The sequence below is a fragment of the Drosophila willistoni genome, chromosome 3R (assembly GCF_018902025.1).
Source record: "Drosophila willistoni isolate 14030-0811.24 chromosome 3R, UCI_dwil_1.1, whole genome shotgun sequence".
Lineage (NCBI taxonomy): Eukaryota > Metazoa > Arthropoda > Insecta > Diptera > Drosophilidae > Drosophila > Drosophila willistoni.
Genome location: NC_061086.1, coordinates 19,782,276 through 19,804,401, shown reverse-complemented (window position 1 = coordinate 19,804,401; position 22,126 = coordinate 19,782,276). Strand labels below are relative to the sequence as shown.

At 39.4% G+C, this 22,126-nt stretch overlaps 7 protein-coding genes across 8 annotated transcripts; 3 read left to right on the top strand and 4 right to left on the bottom strand.

Moving 5' to 3' along the window:
• Positions 1 to 77: 77 nt before the first annotated feature.
• Positions 78 to 9,655, bottom strand: LOC124462110 (major heat shock 70 kDa protein Ba-like). The gene is made up of 2 exons (XM_047013520.1): positions 7,555 to 9,655; positions 78 to 151 (listed from the first exon to the last, which is right to left on the bottom strand). The coding sequence occupies exons 1-2, from the start codon at positions 9,434 to 9,436 to the stop codon at positions 78 to 80; spliced, it is 1,956 nt and encodes a 651-aa protein (XP_046869476.1). The 5' UTR covers positions 9,437 to 9,655.
• Positions 3,576 to 7,394, top strand: LOC111519151 (mitogen-activated protein kinase kinase kinase 7-like). Of its 2 annotated transcripts, XM_023178254.2 has the most exons (5): positions 3,576 to 3,847; positions 3,910 to 4,089; positions 4,169 to 4,304; positions 4,367 to 5,511; positions 5,572 to 7,394. In XM_023178254.2, the coding sequence occupies exons 4-5, from the start codon at positions 4,784 to 4,786 to the stop codon at positions 7,223 to 7,225; spliced, it is 2,382 nt and encodes a 793-aa protein (XP_023034022.2). In that variant the 5' UTR covers positions 3,576 to 3,847; positions 3,910 to 4,089; positions 4,169 to 4,304; positions 4,367 to 4,783; the 3' UTR covers positions 7,226 to 7,394. The 2 variants fall into 2 exon arrangements, with proteins under 2 accessions (XP_023034022.2, XP_046869475.1); XM_047013519.1 differs by lacking the exon at positions 5,572 to 7,394 and having other exon boundaries at positions 3,594 to 3,847; positions 4,367 to 4,772.
• A 1,408-nt stretch (positions 9,656 to 11,063) lies between the features above and the next one.
• Positions 11,064 to 13,360, top strand: LOC124462109 (major heat shock 70 kDa protein Ba). Its single transcript, XM_047013517.1, has one exon. The coding sequence runs from the start codon at positions 11,284 to 11,286 to the stop codon at positions 13,195 to 13,197; it is 1,914 nt and encodes a 637-aa protein (XP_046869473.1). The 5' UTR covers positions 11,064 to 11,283; the 3' UTR covers positions 13,198 to 13,360.
• On the bottom strand, positions 13,326 to 16,175 carry LOC124462108. Its single transcript, XM_047013516.1, has 2 exons — positions 15,209 to 16,175; positions 13,326 to 15,148 (listed from the first exon to the last, which is right to left on the bottom strand). The coding sequence occupies exons 1-2, from the start codon at positions 15,934 to 15,936 to the stop codon at positions 13,495 to 13,497; spliced, it is 2,382 nt and encodes a 793-aa protein (XP_046869472.1). The 5' UTR covers positions 15,937 to 16,175; the 3' UTR covers positions 13,326 to 13,494.
• Positions 15,948 to 17,380, bottom strand: LOC6647891 (mitogen-activated protein kinase kinase kinase 7). The gene is made up of 5 exons (XM_002070495.4): positions 17,228 to 17,380; positions 16,866 to 17,162; positions 16,624 to 16,803; positions 16,415 to 16,550; positions 15,948 to 16,352 (listed from the first exon to the last, which is right to left on the bottom strand). The coding sequence occupies exons 1-5, from the start codon at positions 17,297 to 17,299 to the stop codon at positions 16,195 to 16,197; spliced, it is 843 nt and encodes a 280-aa protein (XP_002070531.4). The 5' UTR covers positions 17,300 to 17,380; the 3' UTR covers positions 15,948 to 16,194.
• Positions 17,381 to 17,461: 81 nt separating this feature from the next.
• On the top strand, positions 17,462 to 20,165 carry LOC6647892 (protein VAC14 homolog). Its single transcript, XM_002070496.4, has 8 exons — positions 17,462 to 17,638; positions 17,705 to 17,855; positions 17,929 to 18,159; positions 18,219 to 18,684; positions 18,746 to 19,072; positions 19,132 to 19,537; positions 19,594 to 19,839; positions 19,895 to 20,165. Exons 1-8 carry the CDS (start codon positions 17,541 to 17,543, stop codon positions 20,034 to 20,036), a joined length of 2,067 nt encoding a protein of 688 aa, XP_002070532.1. The 5' UTR covers positions 17,462 to 17,540; the 3' UTR covers positions 20,037 to 20,165.
• On the bottom strand, positions 20,155 to 22,104 carry LOC6647893 (DNA-directed RNA polymerase III subunit RPC3). The gene is made up of 6 exons (XM_002070497.3): positions 21,785 to 22,104; positions 21,222 to 21,726; positions 21,057 to 21,162; positions 20,650 to 20,999; positions 20,424 to 20,591; positions 20,155 to 20,357 (listed from the first exon to the last, which is right to left on the bottom strand). Exons 1-6 carry the CDS (start codon positions 22,057 to 22,059, stop codon positions 20,190 to 20,192), a joined length of 1,572 nt encoding a protein of 523 aa, XP_002070533.1. The 5' UTR covers positions 22,060 to 22,104; the 3' UTR covers positions 20,155 to 20,189.
• Positions 22,105 to 22,126: the final 22 nt, after the last annotated feature.

The following is a 22,126-nucleotide window of genomic DNA, read 5'->3' as shown; positions in this document are numbered from 1 at the left end:
TAAAATAGTATCAAAATAATTTTATTAGTCTCGAATACTAAGAGGAACTGTATACAGGATTAGAGATTCTTTAAGACTTAGTCGACCTCCTCGACTGTGGGTCCGGAGCGACCACCGAATCCTCCAGCCTGTTGTCCACAGTTGGCTCCAGCTGTTTGACCCTGCTGATGCATTTTTGTCATAATGGGCGAACAGTGTTTAGTCAGCTCCTCTAGTTTGTGATCGAACTCCTCCTTTTCGGCTGTGGTATTTGAATCCAGCCATTTGACCGTCTCGTTACACTTTTCAATCATGGAAGACTTGTCGGTCTCGCTGAGCTTATCGGCACCGGCCTGTTCCGCAGCCTGTTTCACGTTGAAGACGTAGGTCTCCAAGCTGTTGCGGGAAGAGATTCGTTGACGCTGTTTCTCATCCTCATCGGCATACCGCTCCGCATCGTTCACCATTCGGTCAATATCTGCTTGCGACAGACGACCCTTATCGTTCTTGATGGTAATATTCTTGGCCTTGCCCGTGCTCATCTCCTTGGCGGTGACATTGAGAATTCCGTTGGCATCCATGTCGAAAGTGACCTCTATTTGAGGAACACCTCTGGGTGCCGGAGGAATTCCAGACAAGTCGAATGTTCCCAAAGCATTGTTGTCCTTGGTCATCACCCGTTCGCCCTCGTATACTTGAATAGCAACTCCAGGCTGATTGTCGGCATATGTTGAGAACGTTTTGGTTTGCTTGCAGGGAATGCGGGAATTGCGTTCGATCAATTTGGTCATAACTCCACCAGCAGTCTCTATGCCAAGAGAGAGTGGTGCCACATCCACCAGAAGGACATCTTGAATCTTGCCGCTTTGGTCGCCGCTGAGAATTGCTGCTTGGACTGCAGCTCCATAAGCCACTGCTTCGTCTGGGTTGATCGAGAGGTTCAGACTCTTTCCGTTGAAGAACTGTTGGAGCAGGCTCTGCACTTTGGGAATGCGTGTGGAGCCGCCCACAAGCACAATGTCATGGATTTGACTCTTGTCCATCTTGGCATCGTTCAGAGCCTTCTCCACAGGCTGCAGAGTGTTGCGGAACAGGTCGGCGCACAGCTCCTCAAACCGGGCACGACTTATTTTAGTGTAGAAGTCATGTCCCTCAAACAGGGCATCCACTTCAATAGTAGCCTCGGAGCTGGATGATAGAGTACGCTTGGCACGTTCAGCCGCCGTGCGGAGACGTCGCAGAGCTCTGGGATTGGAGCGCATATCCTTCTTGAATTTGCGCTTGAACTCTTCTGCCAGATGTGTCACCAATCGGTTATCAAAGTCCTCACCGCCAAGATGTGTGTCGCCGGCGGTGGCCCGCACCTCAAACAGAGATCCTTCATCAATAGTCAGGATGGACACATCAAAAGTACCGCCACCTAAATCAAAGATCAGCACATTGCGCTCTCCCTTCAGATTCTTGTCCAGACCATAGGCCAGTGCTGCCGCCGTTGGTTCGTTTATGATTCTGAGCACATTCAAGCCAGCAATATGACCCGCATCTTTAGTAGCCTGTCTCTGGGAATCGTTGAAATAGGCTGGCACTGTGATGACTGCATCTGTAATGCTCTGGCCCAAGTATGCCTCGGCTGTCTCCTTCATCTTAGCCAGCACCATCGAGCTAATCTCCTCGGGGGCGAAACGCTTCGACACGCCCTTAAATTCAACTCCTATTTTAGGTTTGCCTCCATCGCTGACCACCTTGAATGGCCAGTGCTTGATGTCCTCCGCAATCTTGGGATCGTCGTACTTGCGGCCAATCAGACGTTTGGCATCAAATACTGTGTTTCTTGGATTCATGGCCACCTGGTTCTTAGCGGCATCGCCAATCAGACGCTCCGAGTCATTGAATGCCACATAGCTGGGCGTCGTCCTGTTGCCCTGGTCATTGGCTATAATCTCCACTTTTCCATGTTGATACACACCCACGCAGGAGAACGTGGTACCCAAATCTATTCCAATAGCTGGCATTTTGTTTCTTCTTGTTGTAGATATTGTTGTTTTTCTTAAATAGTTTACTTCTTGGCGTTGATGATTTGTGTGATTTTTCTTCACTTGGTTTTTCACAATTTCTTTTACTTTCCAATTTGTTTATATATTTTTCTGCTTCACTTTTGAAACTGTTTTATTATTGTTGCTTGTTCAGCAAGTCGCTTTTCTTATGTTTTGTTTGTTTTTGTGATGTTATCACTTCGCTTGTTTGAATTGAATTGCTGCGAAGAGAAATTGTCGGCCCTATTTATACCCGGACGCTCTCTTTTCGAAATTTCGAGACGCTCTCTTCTCGCACTCTCTCGAACAATCGGCAGTACTCAATGAGTGTAAGCGAGATAGCATACGTTTACCCCTGCGCTAAGAGCAGAATTTTCTCGAAGTATCTGTGGCTCTCTCTTTTTGTTTTGTTTTTTGAGGTAGGTCTTAGAATGTTTGTAATTTAAAATTAGATATGCATGTTGTTTATTTTGGAAAACTCAATACTGGATTGCTCATTTTACCTATTTTTATATGAATTGGACATATGTATGTATGTACAAAAATATATGTACATACATATGTAGATATTAAAATAAGAATATTATTTGACTCGAATGCCTGTAGTCGTGACGTTTTAATCTCTCGATCTCAGCTCACGTGTATCAAAGCTGCTGCTGTGGAGGCCTGTCAACGATCTTTTATTGACCATGGATCTGTGGGATCTCATGTTTTGATGAATAGTGGGCTACGATCAGAAACCGGAATTATTAGTAACCGTACTTAAACAATCTTGTTTTTGCATATCCACCGTTAGTGTTTAAAGTTGTCTTTGTTTTTTAGAAAAATAAATTGTTCCGTCGTCAAATACATATGTAGAATTAGAACAACTTTCGATGGTTAATGAGACGTTTGGAAGATCTAGTTTGTTTTTTTTTTAAGTAAACTAAATTATTATTTGATATTGGATGACATTTTAAATTATAATTTTTGTCCCATAATTTGACAGTTTTATTTCAAATAAAGATTATACATAGCTTTCAGTCAGTTTTATTGCAAAAAATCTACAATTTCTTATTTGCGTATGATGCTTAAATTGTTTTTTTAATTACGTTTAACATTACATATGTACATATGTATGTACATACATACATATATATGTATGTACATATATGTACATACATATGTATGATAGAATTGAGAAATTGGCAGGAAAACGGCTTGAAAACAATTTTGACGTGATCCGAATAAAAATAGACTATTTGATGTAAGTAAATTAAAAATAGAATTTTTGTGAGAATTCCTATAAATATCAAATCTAAATGCATATTTAAAAAGTCGATGCGAAATTGATTGAAAATTTTCCATATCGAAACTTCTAGAACCAGTAAATTTTGTGAGTTAAATTTGAGCAATTGTTGAGGTAGGTAGCAAAAACAAGCCACAGATACTTCGAGAAAATTCTGCTCTTAGCACAGGGGTGAACGTATGCTATCTCGCTTACACTCATTGAGTACTGCCGATTGTTCGAGAGAGTGCAGTTATATGTTCGTTTTCAGATTCTTGGCAATGGTAGCTATGGAAGGGTATTTCTAGCCCGGTGGCGTGATCGCCAGATAGCTGTGAAAGAGTTATATCCAACAAAAAATCCCTCAGCATCAAAGAGAGAAATTAACCAGCTATATCGAATCCGTCATAAAAATATTGTCAAATTATATGGCGTATCAGAATATAACAGCAAAACTTATTTACTATTGGAGTTTATGGAGGGCGGATCAATGCACGATTTCTTATATGGACCCAGAGAGTCATATCAATATCCGACTGCCCGAGATTGGGCCAATCAAATTGCAAAAGTAAAGTTCATAAATTGATTGCCCTTCTCAAATGCATACTTAACTGCCCTTTTGTCTTGCAGGGTCTCGCCTATCTACACGATCCGAGTGTTGGTCCAATTATACACCGCGATATAAAACCTCACAACATTTTGCTTTCAAAAGAACGTTTAATCGTCAAAATTGGTGACTTTGGGAATGCAAAACCTCTCGATAATGCAATGACGTGTGAAAGTGGAACAGTTATGTACATGGCTCCAGAGGTATACATACATACTTGCATGCGAAATATCCATCCATCCGTATATAAAAATGTAATCAATTAATTATTTTTGCATTTAGGTATACGACAGCCGCAATTATACAGAAAAGTGCGATGTATATAGTTTTGGAATCACTGTGTGGGAGATGTTGGCAATGCAACAGCCATTAAACTGGTATAAAAAAAATTTCCCTCTACAATTGAGTGTCTCCAGAGGTAACTTTTTTATATTTAAAAAATCACTATATATTTCCAAATAATTATTTTTGTAATCACAGGTGAACGTCCTTCTTTCGGAGGCCCAATGAAAAATTGCCCCAAATCTATGAAAGAATTGATAGAGAGCTGCTGGGATCAAAAACCTTCCAACCGTCCATCGATGAAAAGTGTAATAAAAGAATTAAACGACATGATTGATTCCTCAGGAGAACATTAACAAAAAGAGGAATAGTTTTACTTCTTAACGATTTTTTGAAAATCTTAAAAATTTGTGTAATACTTCAAAAGTTTTTGTATGCATATTTGTACACTGATTTTAAATCAGAAAATTGATATATCTGTTTATCGATAATTCCTTAAATTTTTCCATAAAGTGAATTAGTCACAGTTTAAGTTTGTAGCCCTCGTATTTGTAAACCACGCCACAATTTAGCGGCCGGATAAACTTTAAATTTGATTTCACAATAGTTTTGAAAATGTTGGTGAAAATATTAATTTTTTGCATATCATATGGAATTATCATTTGTGAAACGAATGGTGAACCAGAACCCTATATAGACAATATCCGAGATGATTACTGCATGGATTATTGTGACAAGGAGTGTAATCCCACCGAGAATGAAGTCACATGCACCAAGATTGGAAACACCATAATCACCGACAAATATAAGATCCAACTTTCAGATAAATCTATAACATTAACTTGGAAATTAACACCAGTGAATCTGACATATATCAAGCCACTTAACCTATCCCATAACAAATACAAAGCGTCGATACTTCTAATCTTAAGCAAGAGAGAAGTAATATATCCTCGATCCACTGACTATATGAGAGCTCTTAATATAAATAAAGTTGATCATTATGGTGAGAAGACTTCAACAACTTCAATACATGAATATGATATTGATATTATCAACGGACCGTCCAATGCGATTATAATGGGACAAGAAGAGGGACGTCATTTAGAATTTCGCAATACTTACATATCATTGCATATGCCTAATTTAAAGGGGATGTTCTTTTTGGGCCCAGGAGCATTTCGGTTTCATGACAATACATTTGAAAATAATACACAGTTGGAATCCATTTCGTTTAGTGGATTAACATTAGAAAATCTAAATGCCATTACCTTTGAAAACTTGACGAAGATAAGAGATATGCAATTTTGGGCTATTACTTGGGATAACCAGGAATTTCTAAGGTTGGTATCTACATTTTTTGATTTGAAGACCTTTTTAATGTAATATTGCTCTGATTACAGTTCCATGGCTCTACAAAATAACCTGGAATTTATCATGTTTTCTGTACATGATAAAATTAGCTTGAAATATTTTGAAAACTATCGAAAGCTAAAGAAAATCTTAATAGATCCTGAAACCATATTGTACTATTTCAAACACATGATCCGCACCAATATTACTGCCTATCTCTGTGAATATAAGGCCGAAACACTTGAAACGCTATATTGTCATTTTAACATCGGAATAAATGGCAAACGTTGTCCCGAGAAATGCGACTGTAAGGTGGACAATGACGCACAGACTGTAACTATTAATTGCAGCGAACAGGGATTATTTGATGTACCGGAATTGCCTGTACCAATATCAGGCAAAACAAATTTATATTTCCAGGGCAATGCGTTAAGGAAATTGCCCAACAAATATTTTGAAGGATACGATAATATACGTCGTCTTCATGTGTCGTATAACGATCTAACAGACTTAACAATCGAGCAACTGCCAAAAAATCTCTCACTACTGGATATACAAAATACAAATATAACTTCTGTCGATCCGAATCTGATAGAATATCTAGAAAGCCGAAATACCACTTTTTTACAGTCTGGTGTAAATTGGATAATCAATTGCAAGAATGAGAAACTATTAAATTACCTGTCTAATCTAAGTAAAACAGATGGTATATGTAATCATGCAGAATACTATCATTTAAAAGGGCCCTGTCCAAAGACATGTAACTGCTGTATTGATGATACCACAGAATCTCAATTTGTAATCAATTGCACAAGCAGGACTATAAATACATTTCCCTATCTACCAAATAATATAATTGGAAACTCATCACTTTTGCTTGACAATAACAATGTCGAAACTCTTCCGAAGCTGCGAAACTCCACTCTGGCGAGACTTAGCCTGAAGAACAACAATCTCTCTAGTCTTCACATCGATCAGCTGCCATCGAATATCACAATGCTGGACATTCGACACAATAATTTGACGAACCTTGATGATCACGTAACCCAATTTATATCTAATCTACCAGAGTTGCATTTATCCGGTAATCCTTGGCAATGCAGTTGTAGGTACACCATGTTCCTTAACTATCTTAGAAAAGAGAAACCCGAAGAATATAAAACAGCATTAAGACATTGCAGTGGTCAAGAATATTGTCCTGATCTGTGCACTTGCTGTAAAGACGAAGAGAGCCAAAATTTAATAATCAATTGTACTGATAGGGGACTAAGTGAGATACCATCAATACCCACAAGCGATAATGTCGTCCTGCTGTTCGAAAAAAATGTCATCACTCACCTGAAAGATCCAATCAATGTCAAGGGCTTTGATCAACTGAAAGAACTTCATCTTAAAGGCAACTCCACACAAGAGTTTGACTCCGTTTTACCTAACATAGAATTACTAGATATAAGAGATAATGATTTAACCAAAGTTACAGAAAATATTAGTCAATCCTTAATCAGCCTATCCAAAAAATCAAACCTATCGTTATTTTTATCGGGTAACCCATGGACTTGCGATTGCAGTTTCATACGATTAACGAAGGCACTTGCTGGTAATATCAAGGACCTCCATCTAACCAAATGCAACGGTCACAATTTGCTTGACCAGATGGGAGAGAACTACCAACATTCAGACTGCAATGAAACAAACTTGGATTAATTTGTAATATATACTATAGATATTCCCGAAACTGTATTTCATACCAAGTCCCTAGTTAAAAAAAAAACATGTTATTGCTTCAAGGAAGCAATTTTGTTGCACCTAATGACTAATGAATAACTTGGACAATAATATTTAATAATAAAAATTTAATACTTTATTTTATAAATTTGATGCTAACTTAAGTCTATAACATATCGAACTTAATTGTTTAAGGTTTCTGGTATAATTAAAACCATAAACTCTCATCAGTCTCAACAAAAATTAAAAATTATTTCATAATAGAATCTATCTAATTTAGTCGACCTCCTCGACTGTGGGTCCGGAGCGACCACCGAATCCTCCAGCCTGTTGTCCACAGTTGGCTCCAGCTGTTTGACCCTGCTGATGCATTTTTGTCATAATGGGCGAACAGTGTTTAGTCAGCTCCTCTAGTTTGTGATCGAACTCCTCCTTTTCGGCTGTGGTATTTGAATCCAGCCATTTGACAGTCTCGTTACACTTTTCAATCACGGAAGACTTGTCGGTCTCGCTGAGCTTATCGGCACTGGCCTGTTCCGCAGCCTGTTTCACGTTGAAGACGTAGGTCTCCAAGCTGTTGCGGGAAGAGATTCGTTGACGCTGTTTCTCATCCTCATCGGCATACCGCTCCGCATCGTTCACCATTCGGTCAATATCTGCTTGCGACAGACGACCCTTATCGTTCTTGATGGTGATATTCTTGGCCTTGCCCGTGCTCATCTCCTTGGCGGTGACATTGAGAATTCCGTTGGCATCCATGTCGAAAGTGACCTCTATTTGAGGAACACCTCTGGGTGCCGGAGGAATTCCAGACAAGTCGAATGTTCCCAAAGCATTGTTGTCCTTGGTCATCACCCGTTCGCCCTCGTATACTTGAATAGCAACTCCAGGCTGATTGTCGGCATAGGTTGAGAATGTTTTGGTTTGCTTGCAGGGAATGCGGGAATTGCGTTCGATCAATTTGGTCATAACTCCACCAGCAGTCTCTATGCCAAGAGAGAGTGGTGCCACATCCACCAGAAGGACATCTTGAATCTTGCCGCTTTGGTCGCCGCTGAGAATTGCTGCTTGGACTGCAGCTCCATAAGCCACTGCTTCGTCTGGGTTGATCGAGAGGTTCAGACTCTTTCCGTTGAAGAACTGTTGGAGCAGGCTCTGCACTTTGGGAATGCGTGTGGAGCCGCCCACAAGCACAATGTCATGGATTTGACTCTTGTCCATCTTGGCATCGTTCAGAGCCTTCTCCACAGGCTGCAGAGTGTTGCGGAACAGGTCGGCGCACAGCTCCTCAAACCGGGCACGACTTATTTTAGTGTAGAAGTCATGTCCCTCAAACAGGGCATCCACTTCAATAGTAGCCTCGGAGCTGGATGATAGAGTACGCTTGGCACGTTCAGCCGCCGTGCGGAGACGTCGCAGAGCTCTGGGATTGGAGCGCATATCCTTCTTGAATTTGCGCTTGAACTCTTCTGCCAGATGTGTCACCAATCGGTTATCAAAGTCCTCACCGCCAAGATGTGTGTCGCCGGCGGTGGCCCGCACCTCAAACAGAGATCCTTCATCAATAGTCAGGATGGACACATCAAAAGTACCGCCACCTAAATCAAAGATCAGCACATTGCGCTCTCCCTTCAGATTCTTGTCCAGACCATAGGCCAGTGCTGCCGCCGTTGGTTCGTTTATGATTCTGAGCACATTCAAGCCAGCAATATGACCCGCATCTTTAGTAGCCTGTCTCTGGGAATCGTTGAAATAGGCTGGCACTGTGATGACTGCATCTGTAATGCTCTGGCCCAAGTATGCCTCGGCTGTCTCCTTCATCTTAGCCAGCACCATCGAGCTAATCTCCTCGGGGGCGAAACGCTTCGACACGCCCTTAAATTCAACTCCTATTTTAGGTTTGCCTCCATCGCTGACCACCTTGAATGGCCAGTGCTTGATGTCCTCCGCAATCTTGGGATCGTCGTACTTGCGGCCAATCAGACGTTTGGCATCAAATACTGTGTTTCTTGGATTCATGGCCACCTGGTTCTTAGCGGCATCGCCAATCAGACGCTCCGAGTCATTGAATGCCACATAGCTGGGCGTCGTCCTGTTGCCCTGGTCATTGGCTATAATCTCCACTTTTCCATGTTGATACACACCCACGCAGGAGAACGTGGTACCCAAATCTATTCCAATAGCTGGCATTTTGTTTCTTCTTGTTGTAGATATTGTTGTTTTTCTTAAATAGTTTACTTCTTGGCGTTGATGATTTGTGTGATTTTTCTTCACTTGGTTTTTCACAATTTCTTTTACTTTCCAATTTGTTTATATATTTTTCTGCTTCACTTTTGAAACTGTTTTATTATTGTTGCTTGTTCAGCAAGTCGCTTTTCTTATGTTTTGTTTGTTTTTGTGATGTTATCACTTCGCTTGTTTGAATTGAATTGCTGCGAAGAGAAATTGTCGGCCCTATTTATACCCGGACGCTCTCTTTTCGAAATTTCGAGACGCTCTCTTCTCGCACTCTCTCGAACAATCGGCAGTACTCAATGAGTGTAAGCGAGATAGCATACGTTTACCCCTGCGCTAAGAGCAGAATTTTCTCGAAGTATCTGTGGCTCTCTCTTTTTGTTTTGTTTTTTGAGGTAGGTCTTAGAATGTTTGTAATTTAAAATTAGATATGCATGTTGTTTATTTTGGAAAACTCAATACTGGATTGCTCATTTTACCTATTTTTATATGAATTGGACATATGTATGTATGTACAAAAATATATGTACATACATATGTAGATATTAAAATAAGAATATTATTTGACTCGAATGCCTGTAGTCGTGACGTTTTAATCTCTCGATCTCAGCTCACGTGTATCAAAGCTGCTGCTGTGGAGGCCTGTCAACGATCTTTTATTGACCATGGATCTGTGGGATCTCATGTTTTGATGAATAGTGGGCTACGATCAGAAACCGGAATTATTAGTAACCGTACTTAAACAATCTTGTTTTTGCATATCCACCGTTAGTGTTTAAAGTTGTCTTTGTTTTTTAGAAAAATAAATTGTTCCGTCGTCAAATATGTAGAATTAGAACAATTTCGATGGTTAATGAGACGTTTGGAAGATCTAGTTTGTTTTTTTTTTTTAAGTAAACTAAATTATTATTTGATATTGGATGACATTTTAAATTATAATTTTTGTCCCATAATTTGACAGTTTTATTTCAAATAAAGATTATAGCTTTCAGTCAGTTTTATTGCAAAAAATCTACAATTTCTTATTTGTGTATGATGCTTAAATTGTTTTTTTAATTACGTTTAACATTACATATGTACATATGTATGTACATACATACATATATATGTATGTACATATATGTACATACATATGTATGATAGAATTGAGAAATTGGCAGGAAAACGGCTTGAAAACAATTTTGACGTGATCCGAATAAAAATAGACTATTTGATGTAAGTAAATTAAAAATAGAATTTTTGCGAGAATTCCTATAAATATCAAATCTAAATGCATATTTAAAAAGTCGATGCGAAATTGATTGAAAATTTTCCATATCGAAACTTCTAGAACCAGTAAATTTTGTGAGTTAAATTTGAGCAATTGTTGAGGTAGGTAGCAAAAACAAGCCACAGATACTTCGAGAAAATTCTGCTCTTAGCGCAGGGGTAAACGTATGCTATCTCGCTTACACTCATTGAGTACTGCCGATTGTTCGAGAGAGTGCGAGAAGAGAGCGTCTCGAAATTTCGAAAAGAGAGCGTCCGGGTATAAATAGGGCCGACAATTTCTCTTCGCAGCAATTCAATTCAAACAAGCGAAGTGATAACATCACAAAAACAAACAAAACATAAGAAAAGCGACTTGCTGAACAAGCAACAATAATAAAACAGTTTCAAAAGTGAAGCAGAAAAATATATAAACAAATTGGAAAGTAAAAGAAATTGTGAAAAACCAAGTGAAGAAAAATCACACAAATCATCAACGCCAAGAAGTAAACTATTTAAGAAAAACAACAATATCTACAACAAGAAGAAACAAAATGCCAGCTATTGGAATAGATTTGGGTACCACGTTCTCCTGCGTGGGTGTGTATCAACATGGAAAAGTGGAGATTATAGCCAATGACCAGGGCAACAGGACGACGCCCAGCTATGTGGCATTCAATGACTCGGAGCGTCTGATTGGCGATGCCGCTAAGAACCAGGTGGCCATGAATCCAAGAAACACAGTATTTGATGCCAAACGTCTGATTGGCCGCAAGTACGACGATCCCAAGATTGCGGAGGACATCAAGCACTGGCCATTCAAGGTGGTCAGCGATGGAGGCAAACCTAAAATAGGAGTTGAATTTAAGGGCGTGTCGAAGCGTTTCGCCCCCGAGGAGATTAGCTCGATGGTGCTGGCTAAGATGAAGGAGACAGCCGAGGCATACTTGGGCCAGAGCATTACAGATGCAGTCATCACAGTGCCAGCCTATTTCAACGATTCCCAGAGACAGGCTACTAAAGATGCGGGTCATATTGCTGGCTTGAATGTGCTCAGAATCATAAACGAACCAACGGCGGCAGCACTGGCCTATGGTCTGGACAAGAATCTGAAGGGAGAGCGCAATGTGCTGATCTTTGATTTAGGTGGCGGTACTTTTGATGTGTCCATCCTGACTATTGATGAAGGATCTCTGTTTGAGGTGCGGGCCACCGCCGGCGACACACATCTTGGCGGTGAGGACTTTGATAACCGATTGGTGACACATCTGGCAGAAGAGTTCAAGCGCAAATTCAAGAAGGATATGCGCTCCAATCCCAGAGCTCTGCGACGTCTCCGCACGGCGGCTGAACGTGCCAAGCGTACTCTATCATCCAGCTCCGAGGCTACTATTGAAGTGGATGCCCTGTTTGAGGGACATGACTTCTACACTAAAATAAGTCGTGCCCGGTTTGAGGAGCTGTGCGCCGACCTGTTCCGCAACACTCTGCAGCCTGTGGAGAAGGCTCTGAACGATGCCAAGATGGACAAGAGTCAAATCCATGACATTGTGCTTGTGGGCGGCTCCACACGCATTCCCAAAGTGCAGAGCCTGCTCCAACAGTTCTTCAACGGAAAGAGTCTGAACCTCTCGATCAACCCAGACGAAGCAGTGGCTTATGGAGCTGCAGTCCAAGCAGCAATTCTCAGCGGCGACCAAAGCGGCAAGATTCAAGATGTCCTTCTGGTGGATGTGGCACCACTCTCTCTTGGCATAGAGACTGCTGGTGGAGTTATGACCAAATTGATCGAACGCAATTCCCGCATTCCCTGCAAGCAAACCAAAACATTCTCAACCTATGCCGACAATCAGCCTGGAGTTGCTATTCAAGTATACGAGGGCGAACGGGTGATGACCAAGGACAACAATGCTTTGGGAACATTCGACTTGTCTGGAATTCCTCCGGCACCCAGAGGTGTTCCTCAAATAGAGGTCACTTTCGACATGGATGCCAACGGAATTCTCAATGTCACCGCCAAGGAGATGAGCACGGGCAAGGCCAAGAATATCACCATCAAGAACGATAAGGGTCGTCTGTCGCAAGCAGATATTGACCGAATGGTGAACGATGCGGAGCGGTATGCCGATGAGGATGAGAAACAGCGTCAACGAATCTCTTCCCGCAACAGCTTGGAGACCTACGTCTTCAACGTGAAACAGGCTGCGGAACAGGCCAGTGCCGATAAGCTCAGCGAGACCGACAAGTCTTCCGTGATTGAAAAGTGTAACGAGACTGTCAAATGGCTGGATTCAAATACCACAGCCGAAAAGGAGGAGTTCGATCACAAACTAGAGGAGCTGACTAAACACTGTTCGCCCATTATGACAAAAATGCATCAGCAGGGTCAAACAGCTGGAGCCAACTGTGGACAACAGGCTGGAGGATTCGGTGGTCGCTCCGGACCCACAGTCGAGGAGGTCGACTAAATTAGATAGATTCTATTATGAAATAATTTTTAATTTTTGTTGAGACTGATGAGAGTTTATGGTTTTAATTATACCAGAAACCTTAAACAATTAAGTTCGATATGTTATAGACTTAAGTTAGCATCAAATTTATAAAATAAAGTATTAAATTTTTATTATTAAATATTATTGTCCAAGTTATTCATTAGTCATTAGGTGCAACAAAATTGCTTCCTTGAAGCAATAACATGTTTTTTTTTTAACTAGGGACTTGGTATGAAATACAGTTTCGGGAATATCTATAGTATATATTACAAATTAATCCAAGTTTGTTTCATTGCAGTCTGAATGTTGGTAGTTCTCTCCCATCTGGTCAAGCAAATTGTGACCGTTGCATTTGGTTAGATGGAGGTCCTTGATATTACCAGCAAGTGCCTTCGTTAATCGTATGAAACTGCAATCGCAAGTCCATGGGTTACCCGATAAAAATAACGATAGGTTTGATTTTTTGGATAGGCTGATTAAGGATTGACTAATATTTTCTGTAACTTTGGTTAAATCATTATCTCTTATATCTAGTAATTCTATGTTAGGTAAAACGGAGTCAAACTCTTGTGTGGAGTTGCCTTTAAGATGAAGTTCTTTCAGTTGATCAAAGCCCTTGACATTGATTGGATCTTTCAGGTGAGTGATGACATTTTTTTCGAACAGCAGGACGACATTATCGCTTGTGGGTATTGATGGTATCTCACTTAGTCCCCTATCAGTACAATTGATTATTAAATTTTGGCTCTCTTCGTCTTTACAGCAAGTGCACAGATCAGGACAATATTCTTGACCACTGCAATGTCTTAATGCTGTTTTATATTCTTCGGGTTTCTCTTTTCTAAGATAGTTAAGGAACATGGTGTACCTACAACTGCATTGCCAAGGATTACCGGATAAATGCAACTCTGGTAGATTAGATATAAATTGGGTTACGTGATCATCAAGGTTCGTCAAATTATTGTGTCGAATGTCCAGCATTGTGATATTCGATGGCAGCTGATCGATGTGAAGACTAGAGAGATTGTTGTTCTTCAGGCTAAGTCTCGCCAGAGTGGAGTTTCGCAGCTTCGGAAGAGTTTCGACATTGTTATTGTCAAGCAAAAGTGATGAGTTTCCAATTATATTATTTGGTAGATAGGGAAATGTATTTATAGTCCTGCTTGTGCAATTGATTACAAATTGAGATTCTGTGGTATCATCAATACAGCAGTTACATGTCTTTGGACAGGGCCCTTTTAAATGATAGTATTCTGCATGATTACATATACCATCTGTTTTACTTAGATTAGACAGGTAATTTAATAGTTTCTCATTCTTGCAATTGATTATCCAATTTACACCAGACTGTAAAAAAGTGGTATTTCGGCTTTCTAGATATTCTATCAGATTCGGATCGACAGAAGTTATATTTGTATTTTGTATATCCAGTAGTGAGAGATTTTTTGGCAGTTGCTCGATTGTTAAGTCTGTTAGATCGTTATACGACACATGAAGACGACGTATATTATCGTATCCTTCAAAATATTTGTTGGGCAATTTCCTTAACGCATTGCCCTGGAAATATAAATTTGTTTTGCCTGATATTGGTACAGGCAATTCCGGTACATCAAATAATCCCTGTTCGCTGCAATTAATAGTTACAGTCTGTGCGTCATTGTCCACCTTACAGTCGCATTTCTCGGGACAACGTTTGCCATTTATTCCGATGTTAAAATGACAATATAGCGTTTCAAGTGTTTCGGCCTTATATTCACAGAGATAGGCAGTAATATTGGTGCGGATCATGTGTTTGAAATAGTACAATATGGTTTCAGGATCTATTAAGATTTTCTTTAGCTTTCGATAGTTTTCAAAATATTTCAAGCTAATTTTATCATGTACAGAAAACATGATAAATTCCAGGTTATTTTGTAGAGCCATGGAACTGTAATCAGAGCAATATTACATTAAAAAGGTCTTCAAATCAAAAAATGTAGATACCAACCTTAGAAATTCCTGGTTATCCCAAGTAATAGCCCAAAATTGCATATCTCTTATCTTCGTCAAGTTTTCAAAGGTAATGGCATTTAGATTTTCTAATGTTAATCCACTAAACGAAATGGATTCCAACTGTGTATTATTTTCAAATGTATTGTCATGAAACCGAAATGCTCCTGGGCCCAAAAAGAACATCCCCTTTAAATTAGGCATATGCAATGATATGTAAGTATTGCGAAATTCTAAATGACGTCCCTCTTCTTGTCCCATTATAATCGCATTGGACGGTCCGTTGATAATATCAATATCATATTCATGTATTGAAGTTGTTGAAGTCTTCTCACCATAATGATCAACTTTATTTATATTAAGAGCTCTCATATAGTCAGTGGATCGAGGATATATTACTTCTCTCTTGCTTAAGATTAGAAGTATCGACGCTTTGTATTTGTTATGGGATAGGTTAAGTGGCTTGATATATGTCAGATTCACTGGTGTTAATTTCCAAGTTAATGTTATAGATTTATCTGAAAGTTGGATCTTATATTTGTCGGTGATTATGGTGTTTCCAATCTTGGTGCATGTGACTTCATTCTCGGTGGGATTACACTCCTTGTCACAATAATCCATGCAGTAATCATCTCGGATATTGTCTATATAGGGTTCTGGTTCACCATTCGTTTCACAAATGATAATTCCATATGATATGCAAAAAATTAATATTTTCACCAACATTTTCAAAACTATTGTGAAATCAAATTTAAAGTTTATCCGGCCGCTAAATTGTGGCGTGGTTTACAAATACGAGGGCTACAAACTTAAACTGTGACTAATTCACTTTATGGAAAAATTTAAGGAATTATCGATAAACAGATATATCAATTTTCTGATTTAAAATCAGTGTACAAATATGCATACAAAAACTTTTGAAGTATTACACAAATTTTTAAGATTTTCAAAAAATCGTTAAGAAGTAAAACTATTCTTTTTTTGTTAATGTTCTCCTGAGGAATCAATCATGTCGTTTAATTCTTTTATTACACTTTTCATCGATGGACGGTTGGAAGGTTTTTGATCCCAGCAGCTCTCTATCAATTCTTTCATAGATTTGGGGCAATTTTTCATTGGGCCTCCGAAAGAAGGACGTTCACCTGTGATTACAAAAATAATTATTTGGAAATATATAGTGATTTTTTAAATATAAAAAAGTTACCTCTGGAGACACTCAATTGTAGAGGGAAATTTTTTTTATACCAGTTTAATGGCTGTTGCATTGCCAACATCTCCCACACAGTGATTCCAAAACTATATACATCGCACTTTTCTGTATAATTGCGGCTGTCGTATACCTAAATGCAAAAATAATTAATTGATTACATTTTTATATACATGGATATTTCGCATGCAAGTATGTATGTATACCTCTGGAGCCATGTACATAACTGTTCCACTTTCACACGTCATTGCATTATCGAGAGGTTTTGCATTCCCAAAGTCACCAATTTTGACGATTAAACGTTCTTTTGAAAGCAAAATGTTGTGAGGTTTTATATCGCGGTGTATAATTGGACCAACACTCGGATCGTGTAGATAGGCGAGACCCTGCAAGACAAAAGGGCAGTTAAGTATGCATTTGAGAAGGGCAATCAATTTATGAACTTTACTTTTGCAATTTGATTGGCCCAATCTCGGGCAGTCGGATATTGATATGACTCTCTGGGTCCATATAAGAAATCGTGCATTGATCCGCCCTCCATAAACTCCAATAGTAAATAAGTTTTGCTGTTATATTCTGATACGCCATATAATTTGACAATATTTTTATGACGGATTCGATATAGCTGGTTAATTTCTCTCTTTGATGCTGAGGGATTTTTTGTTGGATATAACTCTTTCACAGCTGTCTGGCGATCACGCCACCGGGCTAGAAATACCCTCCCATAGCTACCGTTGCCAAGAATCTGAAAACGAATACATATAACTTCTCTTATCAACTGATAACAGGTTGAATCGATGTTTTACTGACCACTTTTGATTCTCCTTTCTTGTTGAACTTGATGTCTTCGTAATTCACTTCTAAAACGTTCGAGGTAGTCATTTTTTTCTTACCAACTCAGTTTAATTGCTCTTGCCAGACGTTATTTATTGTTTTCCCCGTTTTTGTATTCTTCTTGCGGGTAGAGATGCGCCAAAGTGTATCTTTTATTTATCGGAATTACTGTTATCGTTATCGCAATTGTGCTGTTGAGTCGTGCATGAGGGACTCACGAGCACGAACCCCGTAAACTCAAGTTCATCTTCACCTGCTATTATTGTTGTTTCTTCGGCAAAAACAAAAAATGGATCCTCCGTATGCACCTTTAAGTGAATCTTGCGCCAAAGCTTTGGGCGATAAGGTTTATGACAAGCGAAAAGTGGCCTCTCAGGAAATTGAAAAGTATGAACAACAGTTTAGCTAAAAATTCACTATCTTAACTCCCACAATTTCATTGGGTCTTTGCAGAATGGTGATGGAATTCAACAATAAGAACAATAGCGCACAAATACGAAAGTTAATAGAGGTGCTGACCAATGATTATGCCACAGCACGGGATGCCAACCGAAGGAAAGGTGCTCTTATCGGGCTGGCCGCCACGGGATTAGGGCTGGGCAAGGTAAGCGGAAATTAGAATTAGTCATATTTTTCCACTACTTACGCCCATAACTATTTTCCTTACTTTGCTTCAGGATTCGGATAAGTATGTCAATGAGCTGGTTATGCCCATAATAAACTGCCTGTCCGATCCAGATTTGCGTGTGCGTTACTTTGCCTGCGAATCCCTTTACAATGTGGTTAAAGTGTCACGAGCTGCTATAATTCCATTTTTCCCAGAGCTGTTTGCGGCCCTTTCCCGCCTTGTCACCGACTCGGATCAATCAGTCAAAGATGCAAGCGAACTAATCGATCGTTTGCTAAAGGTTGGACTAATCAATTGTGAACCTATGTATAAATATTAACATTGAACTTTAATGCGCAGGACATTGTGACAGAATCTTCGCAGACATTTAATTTAGAGTCCTTTATACCTCTTTTAAGAGAGCGCATTTACGTGAAAGATGAATTTGCGCGGCAGTATGTGATCTCATGGATATCCATTTTAAATGCCGTACCCGACTTGGACATGGTAAACTATCTCACCGAGATTCTCGACGGACTCTTTGTTATGCTCGAGGATAACACTACTGAGATTCAACGCATGTGCGAGACTACAATTAGTCAATTCCTTAGGTCAATAAGAAACGATTCCTCGTCGGTACGCATGGAGGATACCATCAACACTCTAATTACCCATGCTCAGTCGCCTAATGAGCTAATCAAGGCTACAGCTATCACATGGATACGAGAATTTGTACAAATTTTCGGTCCAAATGTATTACCTTATGCCAGTGGCATATTCACGGCCATTTTGCCATGCCTAGAATACAATGTGGAGTCAAAGCGCAGTAAGTGTATATATTTAAAAACAGCATGGATCCAGTTTACAATAAATTTATATATTTAAAGGCATTAAGGACTGCGCCGTGGTTGTTAACAATTCAATGATGCAGCTCGTATCATCCAAAGAACTGAAAACTCAAACCGCTGCTAAAATAGACTTGCGATCGATAATGGATGTGCTCTCCCAGTATCTGACACACAACTCCAAGGATACAAAGATTGCCGTGCTGAAATGGATACATCATCTGTTTACCAATTTTCCAAATGAAATGTCTGAGCATGCTTCAAACTTAAATAATAATCTAATGTTAACGCTGGCCGACAACTCAGATGAGGTGGTACTCCAGAGCTTATCTGTACTGGCGGAAATAGTTAACTCGCAAGATACAAAGGGTATGTGATATTTATCTGTAGAATCGTATCATACGAGATATTTTAGATGCGTTTTACAGATCTAGACGATTTCAACAAATCACATTACCGCAAGTTCTTGTTGAGCTTGCTAAAACTCTTCAGCGAGGAAAAACTAATTCTGGAAAACAGAGCTAGTCTCATTATACGAAAACTGTGTGTCCTCCTCAATGCCGAGTACATCTATCGCAGTTTTGCAGAAATTTTATCTGAAGAAGTGACTAACTTAAAGTTCGCATCGACTGTTGTTCGCCTACTGAATAGTATACTGTTGACTTCAACCGAGTTGTTTGAATTGCGAAATAGTTTGCGAAACATTTCTAACGACAAGTCCGCAAATTTATTTCAATGTCTTTACATGAGTTGGGCCAATTGTCCAGTATCTACACTTTCGCTGTGTCTACTGGCGCAAAGCTATCAACATGTCTCGGATCTGGTCATTTTATTGTATGTAGATGTGACTATATTTCTGTAGTGTTTCATTAAACCTTTGTTCCCTGTAGCGCTGATGTAGAAGTCACTTTGGAGCTACTCGGCGAGCTGGATAAACTAGTTCAACTTATAGAATCTCCAATTTTCGCTTCGCTACGTTTGACGCTTGTATCAAAGGCAAATAATTGTACCGATGCTCAACACTTGGCACACGCTCTTTTTGGAATTCTTATGCTTCTGCCACAAACAGAGGCTTTCGACACCCTAAGGAATCGTTTGCAATGTGTTCCCAATTATTGGAATACACCAATCACTACGTAAGGATTTTTATAGTTCAAATAACCTTTTGCTGATACACCCCTTTTGCTCTAGGGATCATCGAGATTCATTGGAACATCAGAGTGGCATTGATTTTGATGCCTTAAAAGAACATTTCATTAAATTGCAAAAGGCACATCGCGAGCAACGAATTGTACAGCGGAAACGTAGTGTTATTACACCAGACAGTAATTAGTAGACTTGCGAATGGTATGTCGAATGTCTATTTATATATATTAATTTTACACCTGTGATTAAGCGTAAAGTGCAAATTTATTGCTTTGTATGTATCTAATAAAATGTAATCCCAAATGTTTCATCTTAATCGCCAAACCTGGTGATTTGATATTTATTTAAACTTTTGTATGCTGGTTGGCAGCGTTGTGCAATGATGTTGATACATTTGTAAAAGAAAAATCGAGTTATCTAGTGTCAGTTCAGCCTTGGAGAGGGCCTGTATACGATTTTTGACTTTTTTAAGTATTTCGCATTCCGGTGGTGTGAATGTTTCCATAATCTAAAATTTGAAAATACCTCTTAGTTGAAATGCCGAAGCTCTTAGCTATTAAAACTATAGTCCTACCTCAGCGATAAATTCATCCGATTCACCACGTTCCCTCATGGTCTCAACTATGGCGTCTAGTCTTTGAGATTTGTCTATGAGACCCTTGTGCTCAAATTTTTCATAGCTTGACCGTTCGATTGCATTGTAGAGAGCTTTAAATGAAATGTCCAATAGCATTCTCACCGTCTGCAATATTTAAGCATGAACTAAAATTAAAAAAACCTTTCAAATATTCTTCACTTACGTCTTTTTGCTTGACTTGATAGAGATAAAACGCCTTAGCTGGACCATTGCTGCCGCCGCCAGGTTTTTTGATCACTTTAACGTGTATAAATTGCTCTTGAAACAAATTATAGGCTAGTGATTTGGCTTCCTTGGCCGGGATCATGGCCTCCTTCTGTAGATCTTCCTGTTCAATAAATTTCTTAAACCGTATTACACGAAAAATGCGTGCCGCTTTCGAGCCAAAACGTTCGGTTATAACCGACTCAATGCAGGCAAAAGCAAGTGACTCAAATGCCCGTTCCATGTCGACTAAATACTGGCCGTTTCCCATATCGCCAACCTTTCGCAGGAAACCAAGAGAATCGTCGGCTATGAAAATGAGGTATTTTTTTAAGAATAGCTTAAAATTGTTACCAATTAACTTACTAAGCAGGCTTATATATTGGTCCAAATACTTAATCAAGTCTAAATTATTTGATTTCCTTTCGATGGTCTGTTTTATCTCCATAAAAGTTATTTGATTAGATGTCTTCTAAAGAAATTGTTAAATTTATATTTGCTCTTGACTGCGGTATTTGCTGCAATACTTACACGCTGCCACGGATCGGTTGTATTATATATTAAAGTCAGAATAAAACTAAAGCACTCAGCAGCACTATCTCCAAGTTTGCGTTTAATTGAGTCTACCATGATGGCATCGCGAAAATCCTGATGGAAGCGATCATAGTTTAAGGTCCACATCATATTGCTTTCCTTGGAATCACTTAGTGAAGCCTCTCCTTTGCTTATCATTGACAGCAAATGAAGATCAATATTGGGATGGCGAAAGTATTCACATTCATCGCTCTGAAATCGAGGGACGCTTTCGTCCTGATCATCCCCTTCAATTAATTCTGGCATTTTAATAATATAATGATCACTGATCATTTGGAGAAACGTATTCCGATGTGTTTCTGCATTTGCTGTCCCGACATCTTCGTCAGCCAGACAATTAAGCAGCACTTTATTCACATGTGTATGCGATCCAGAATGAATTAGTTCCTCAGTGATTGAGGCACCAACATTTCCATACTTGTTCTGCATCAAATAAATGTACCTAAAATTATACCACAATTTCAATCATACCCTGATTTACAGTCTTATTAAACGCTTACCGCGGATGCCGCAGAAGAAATATGATATCCTCACGTCGTAGGGAATATTCTGGCAGAAATGGATTTGTTTGAGATGGCTCAAAGCTTACTAGCCGGAATCTGATCAGTACCGCCAGTGCAACGCACACTTCCTTCCGTGGCAGTTTTGTGGTGCTCACAATTTGTGACAGAGTCCTTGTTGTGGCTGAGAACAAACAATTCGCCACGGATTCGACAACATTGCCAAAGCATTGTTTTAGAATCACAGAGCACAAATGTAAATAATCCGCCGACATTAATAAAAATACCAAGATTAAAAATTCAAATCAAAACAAAAACCTCGTTGCCAACAGCTGTTGGTCA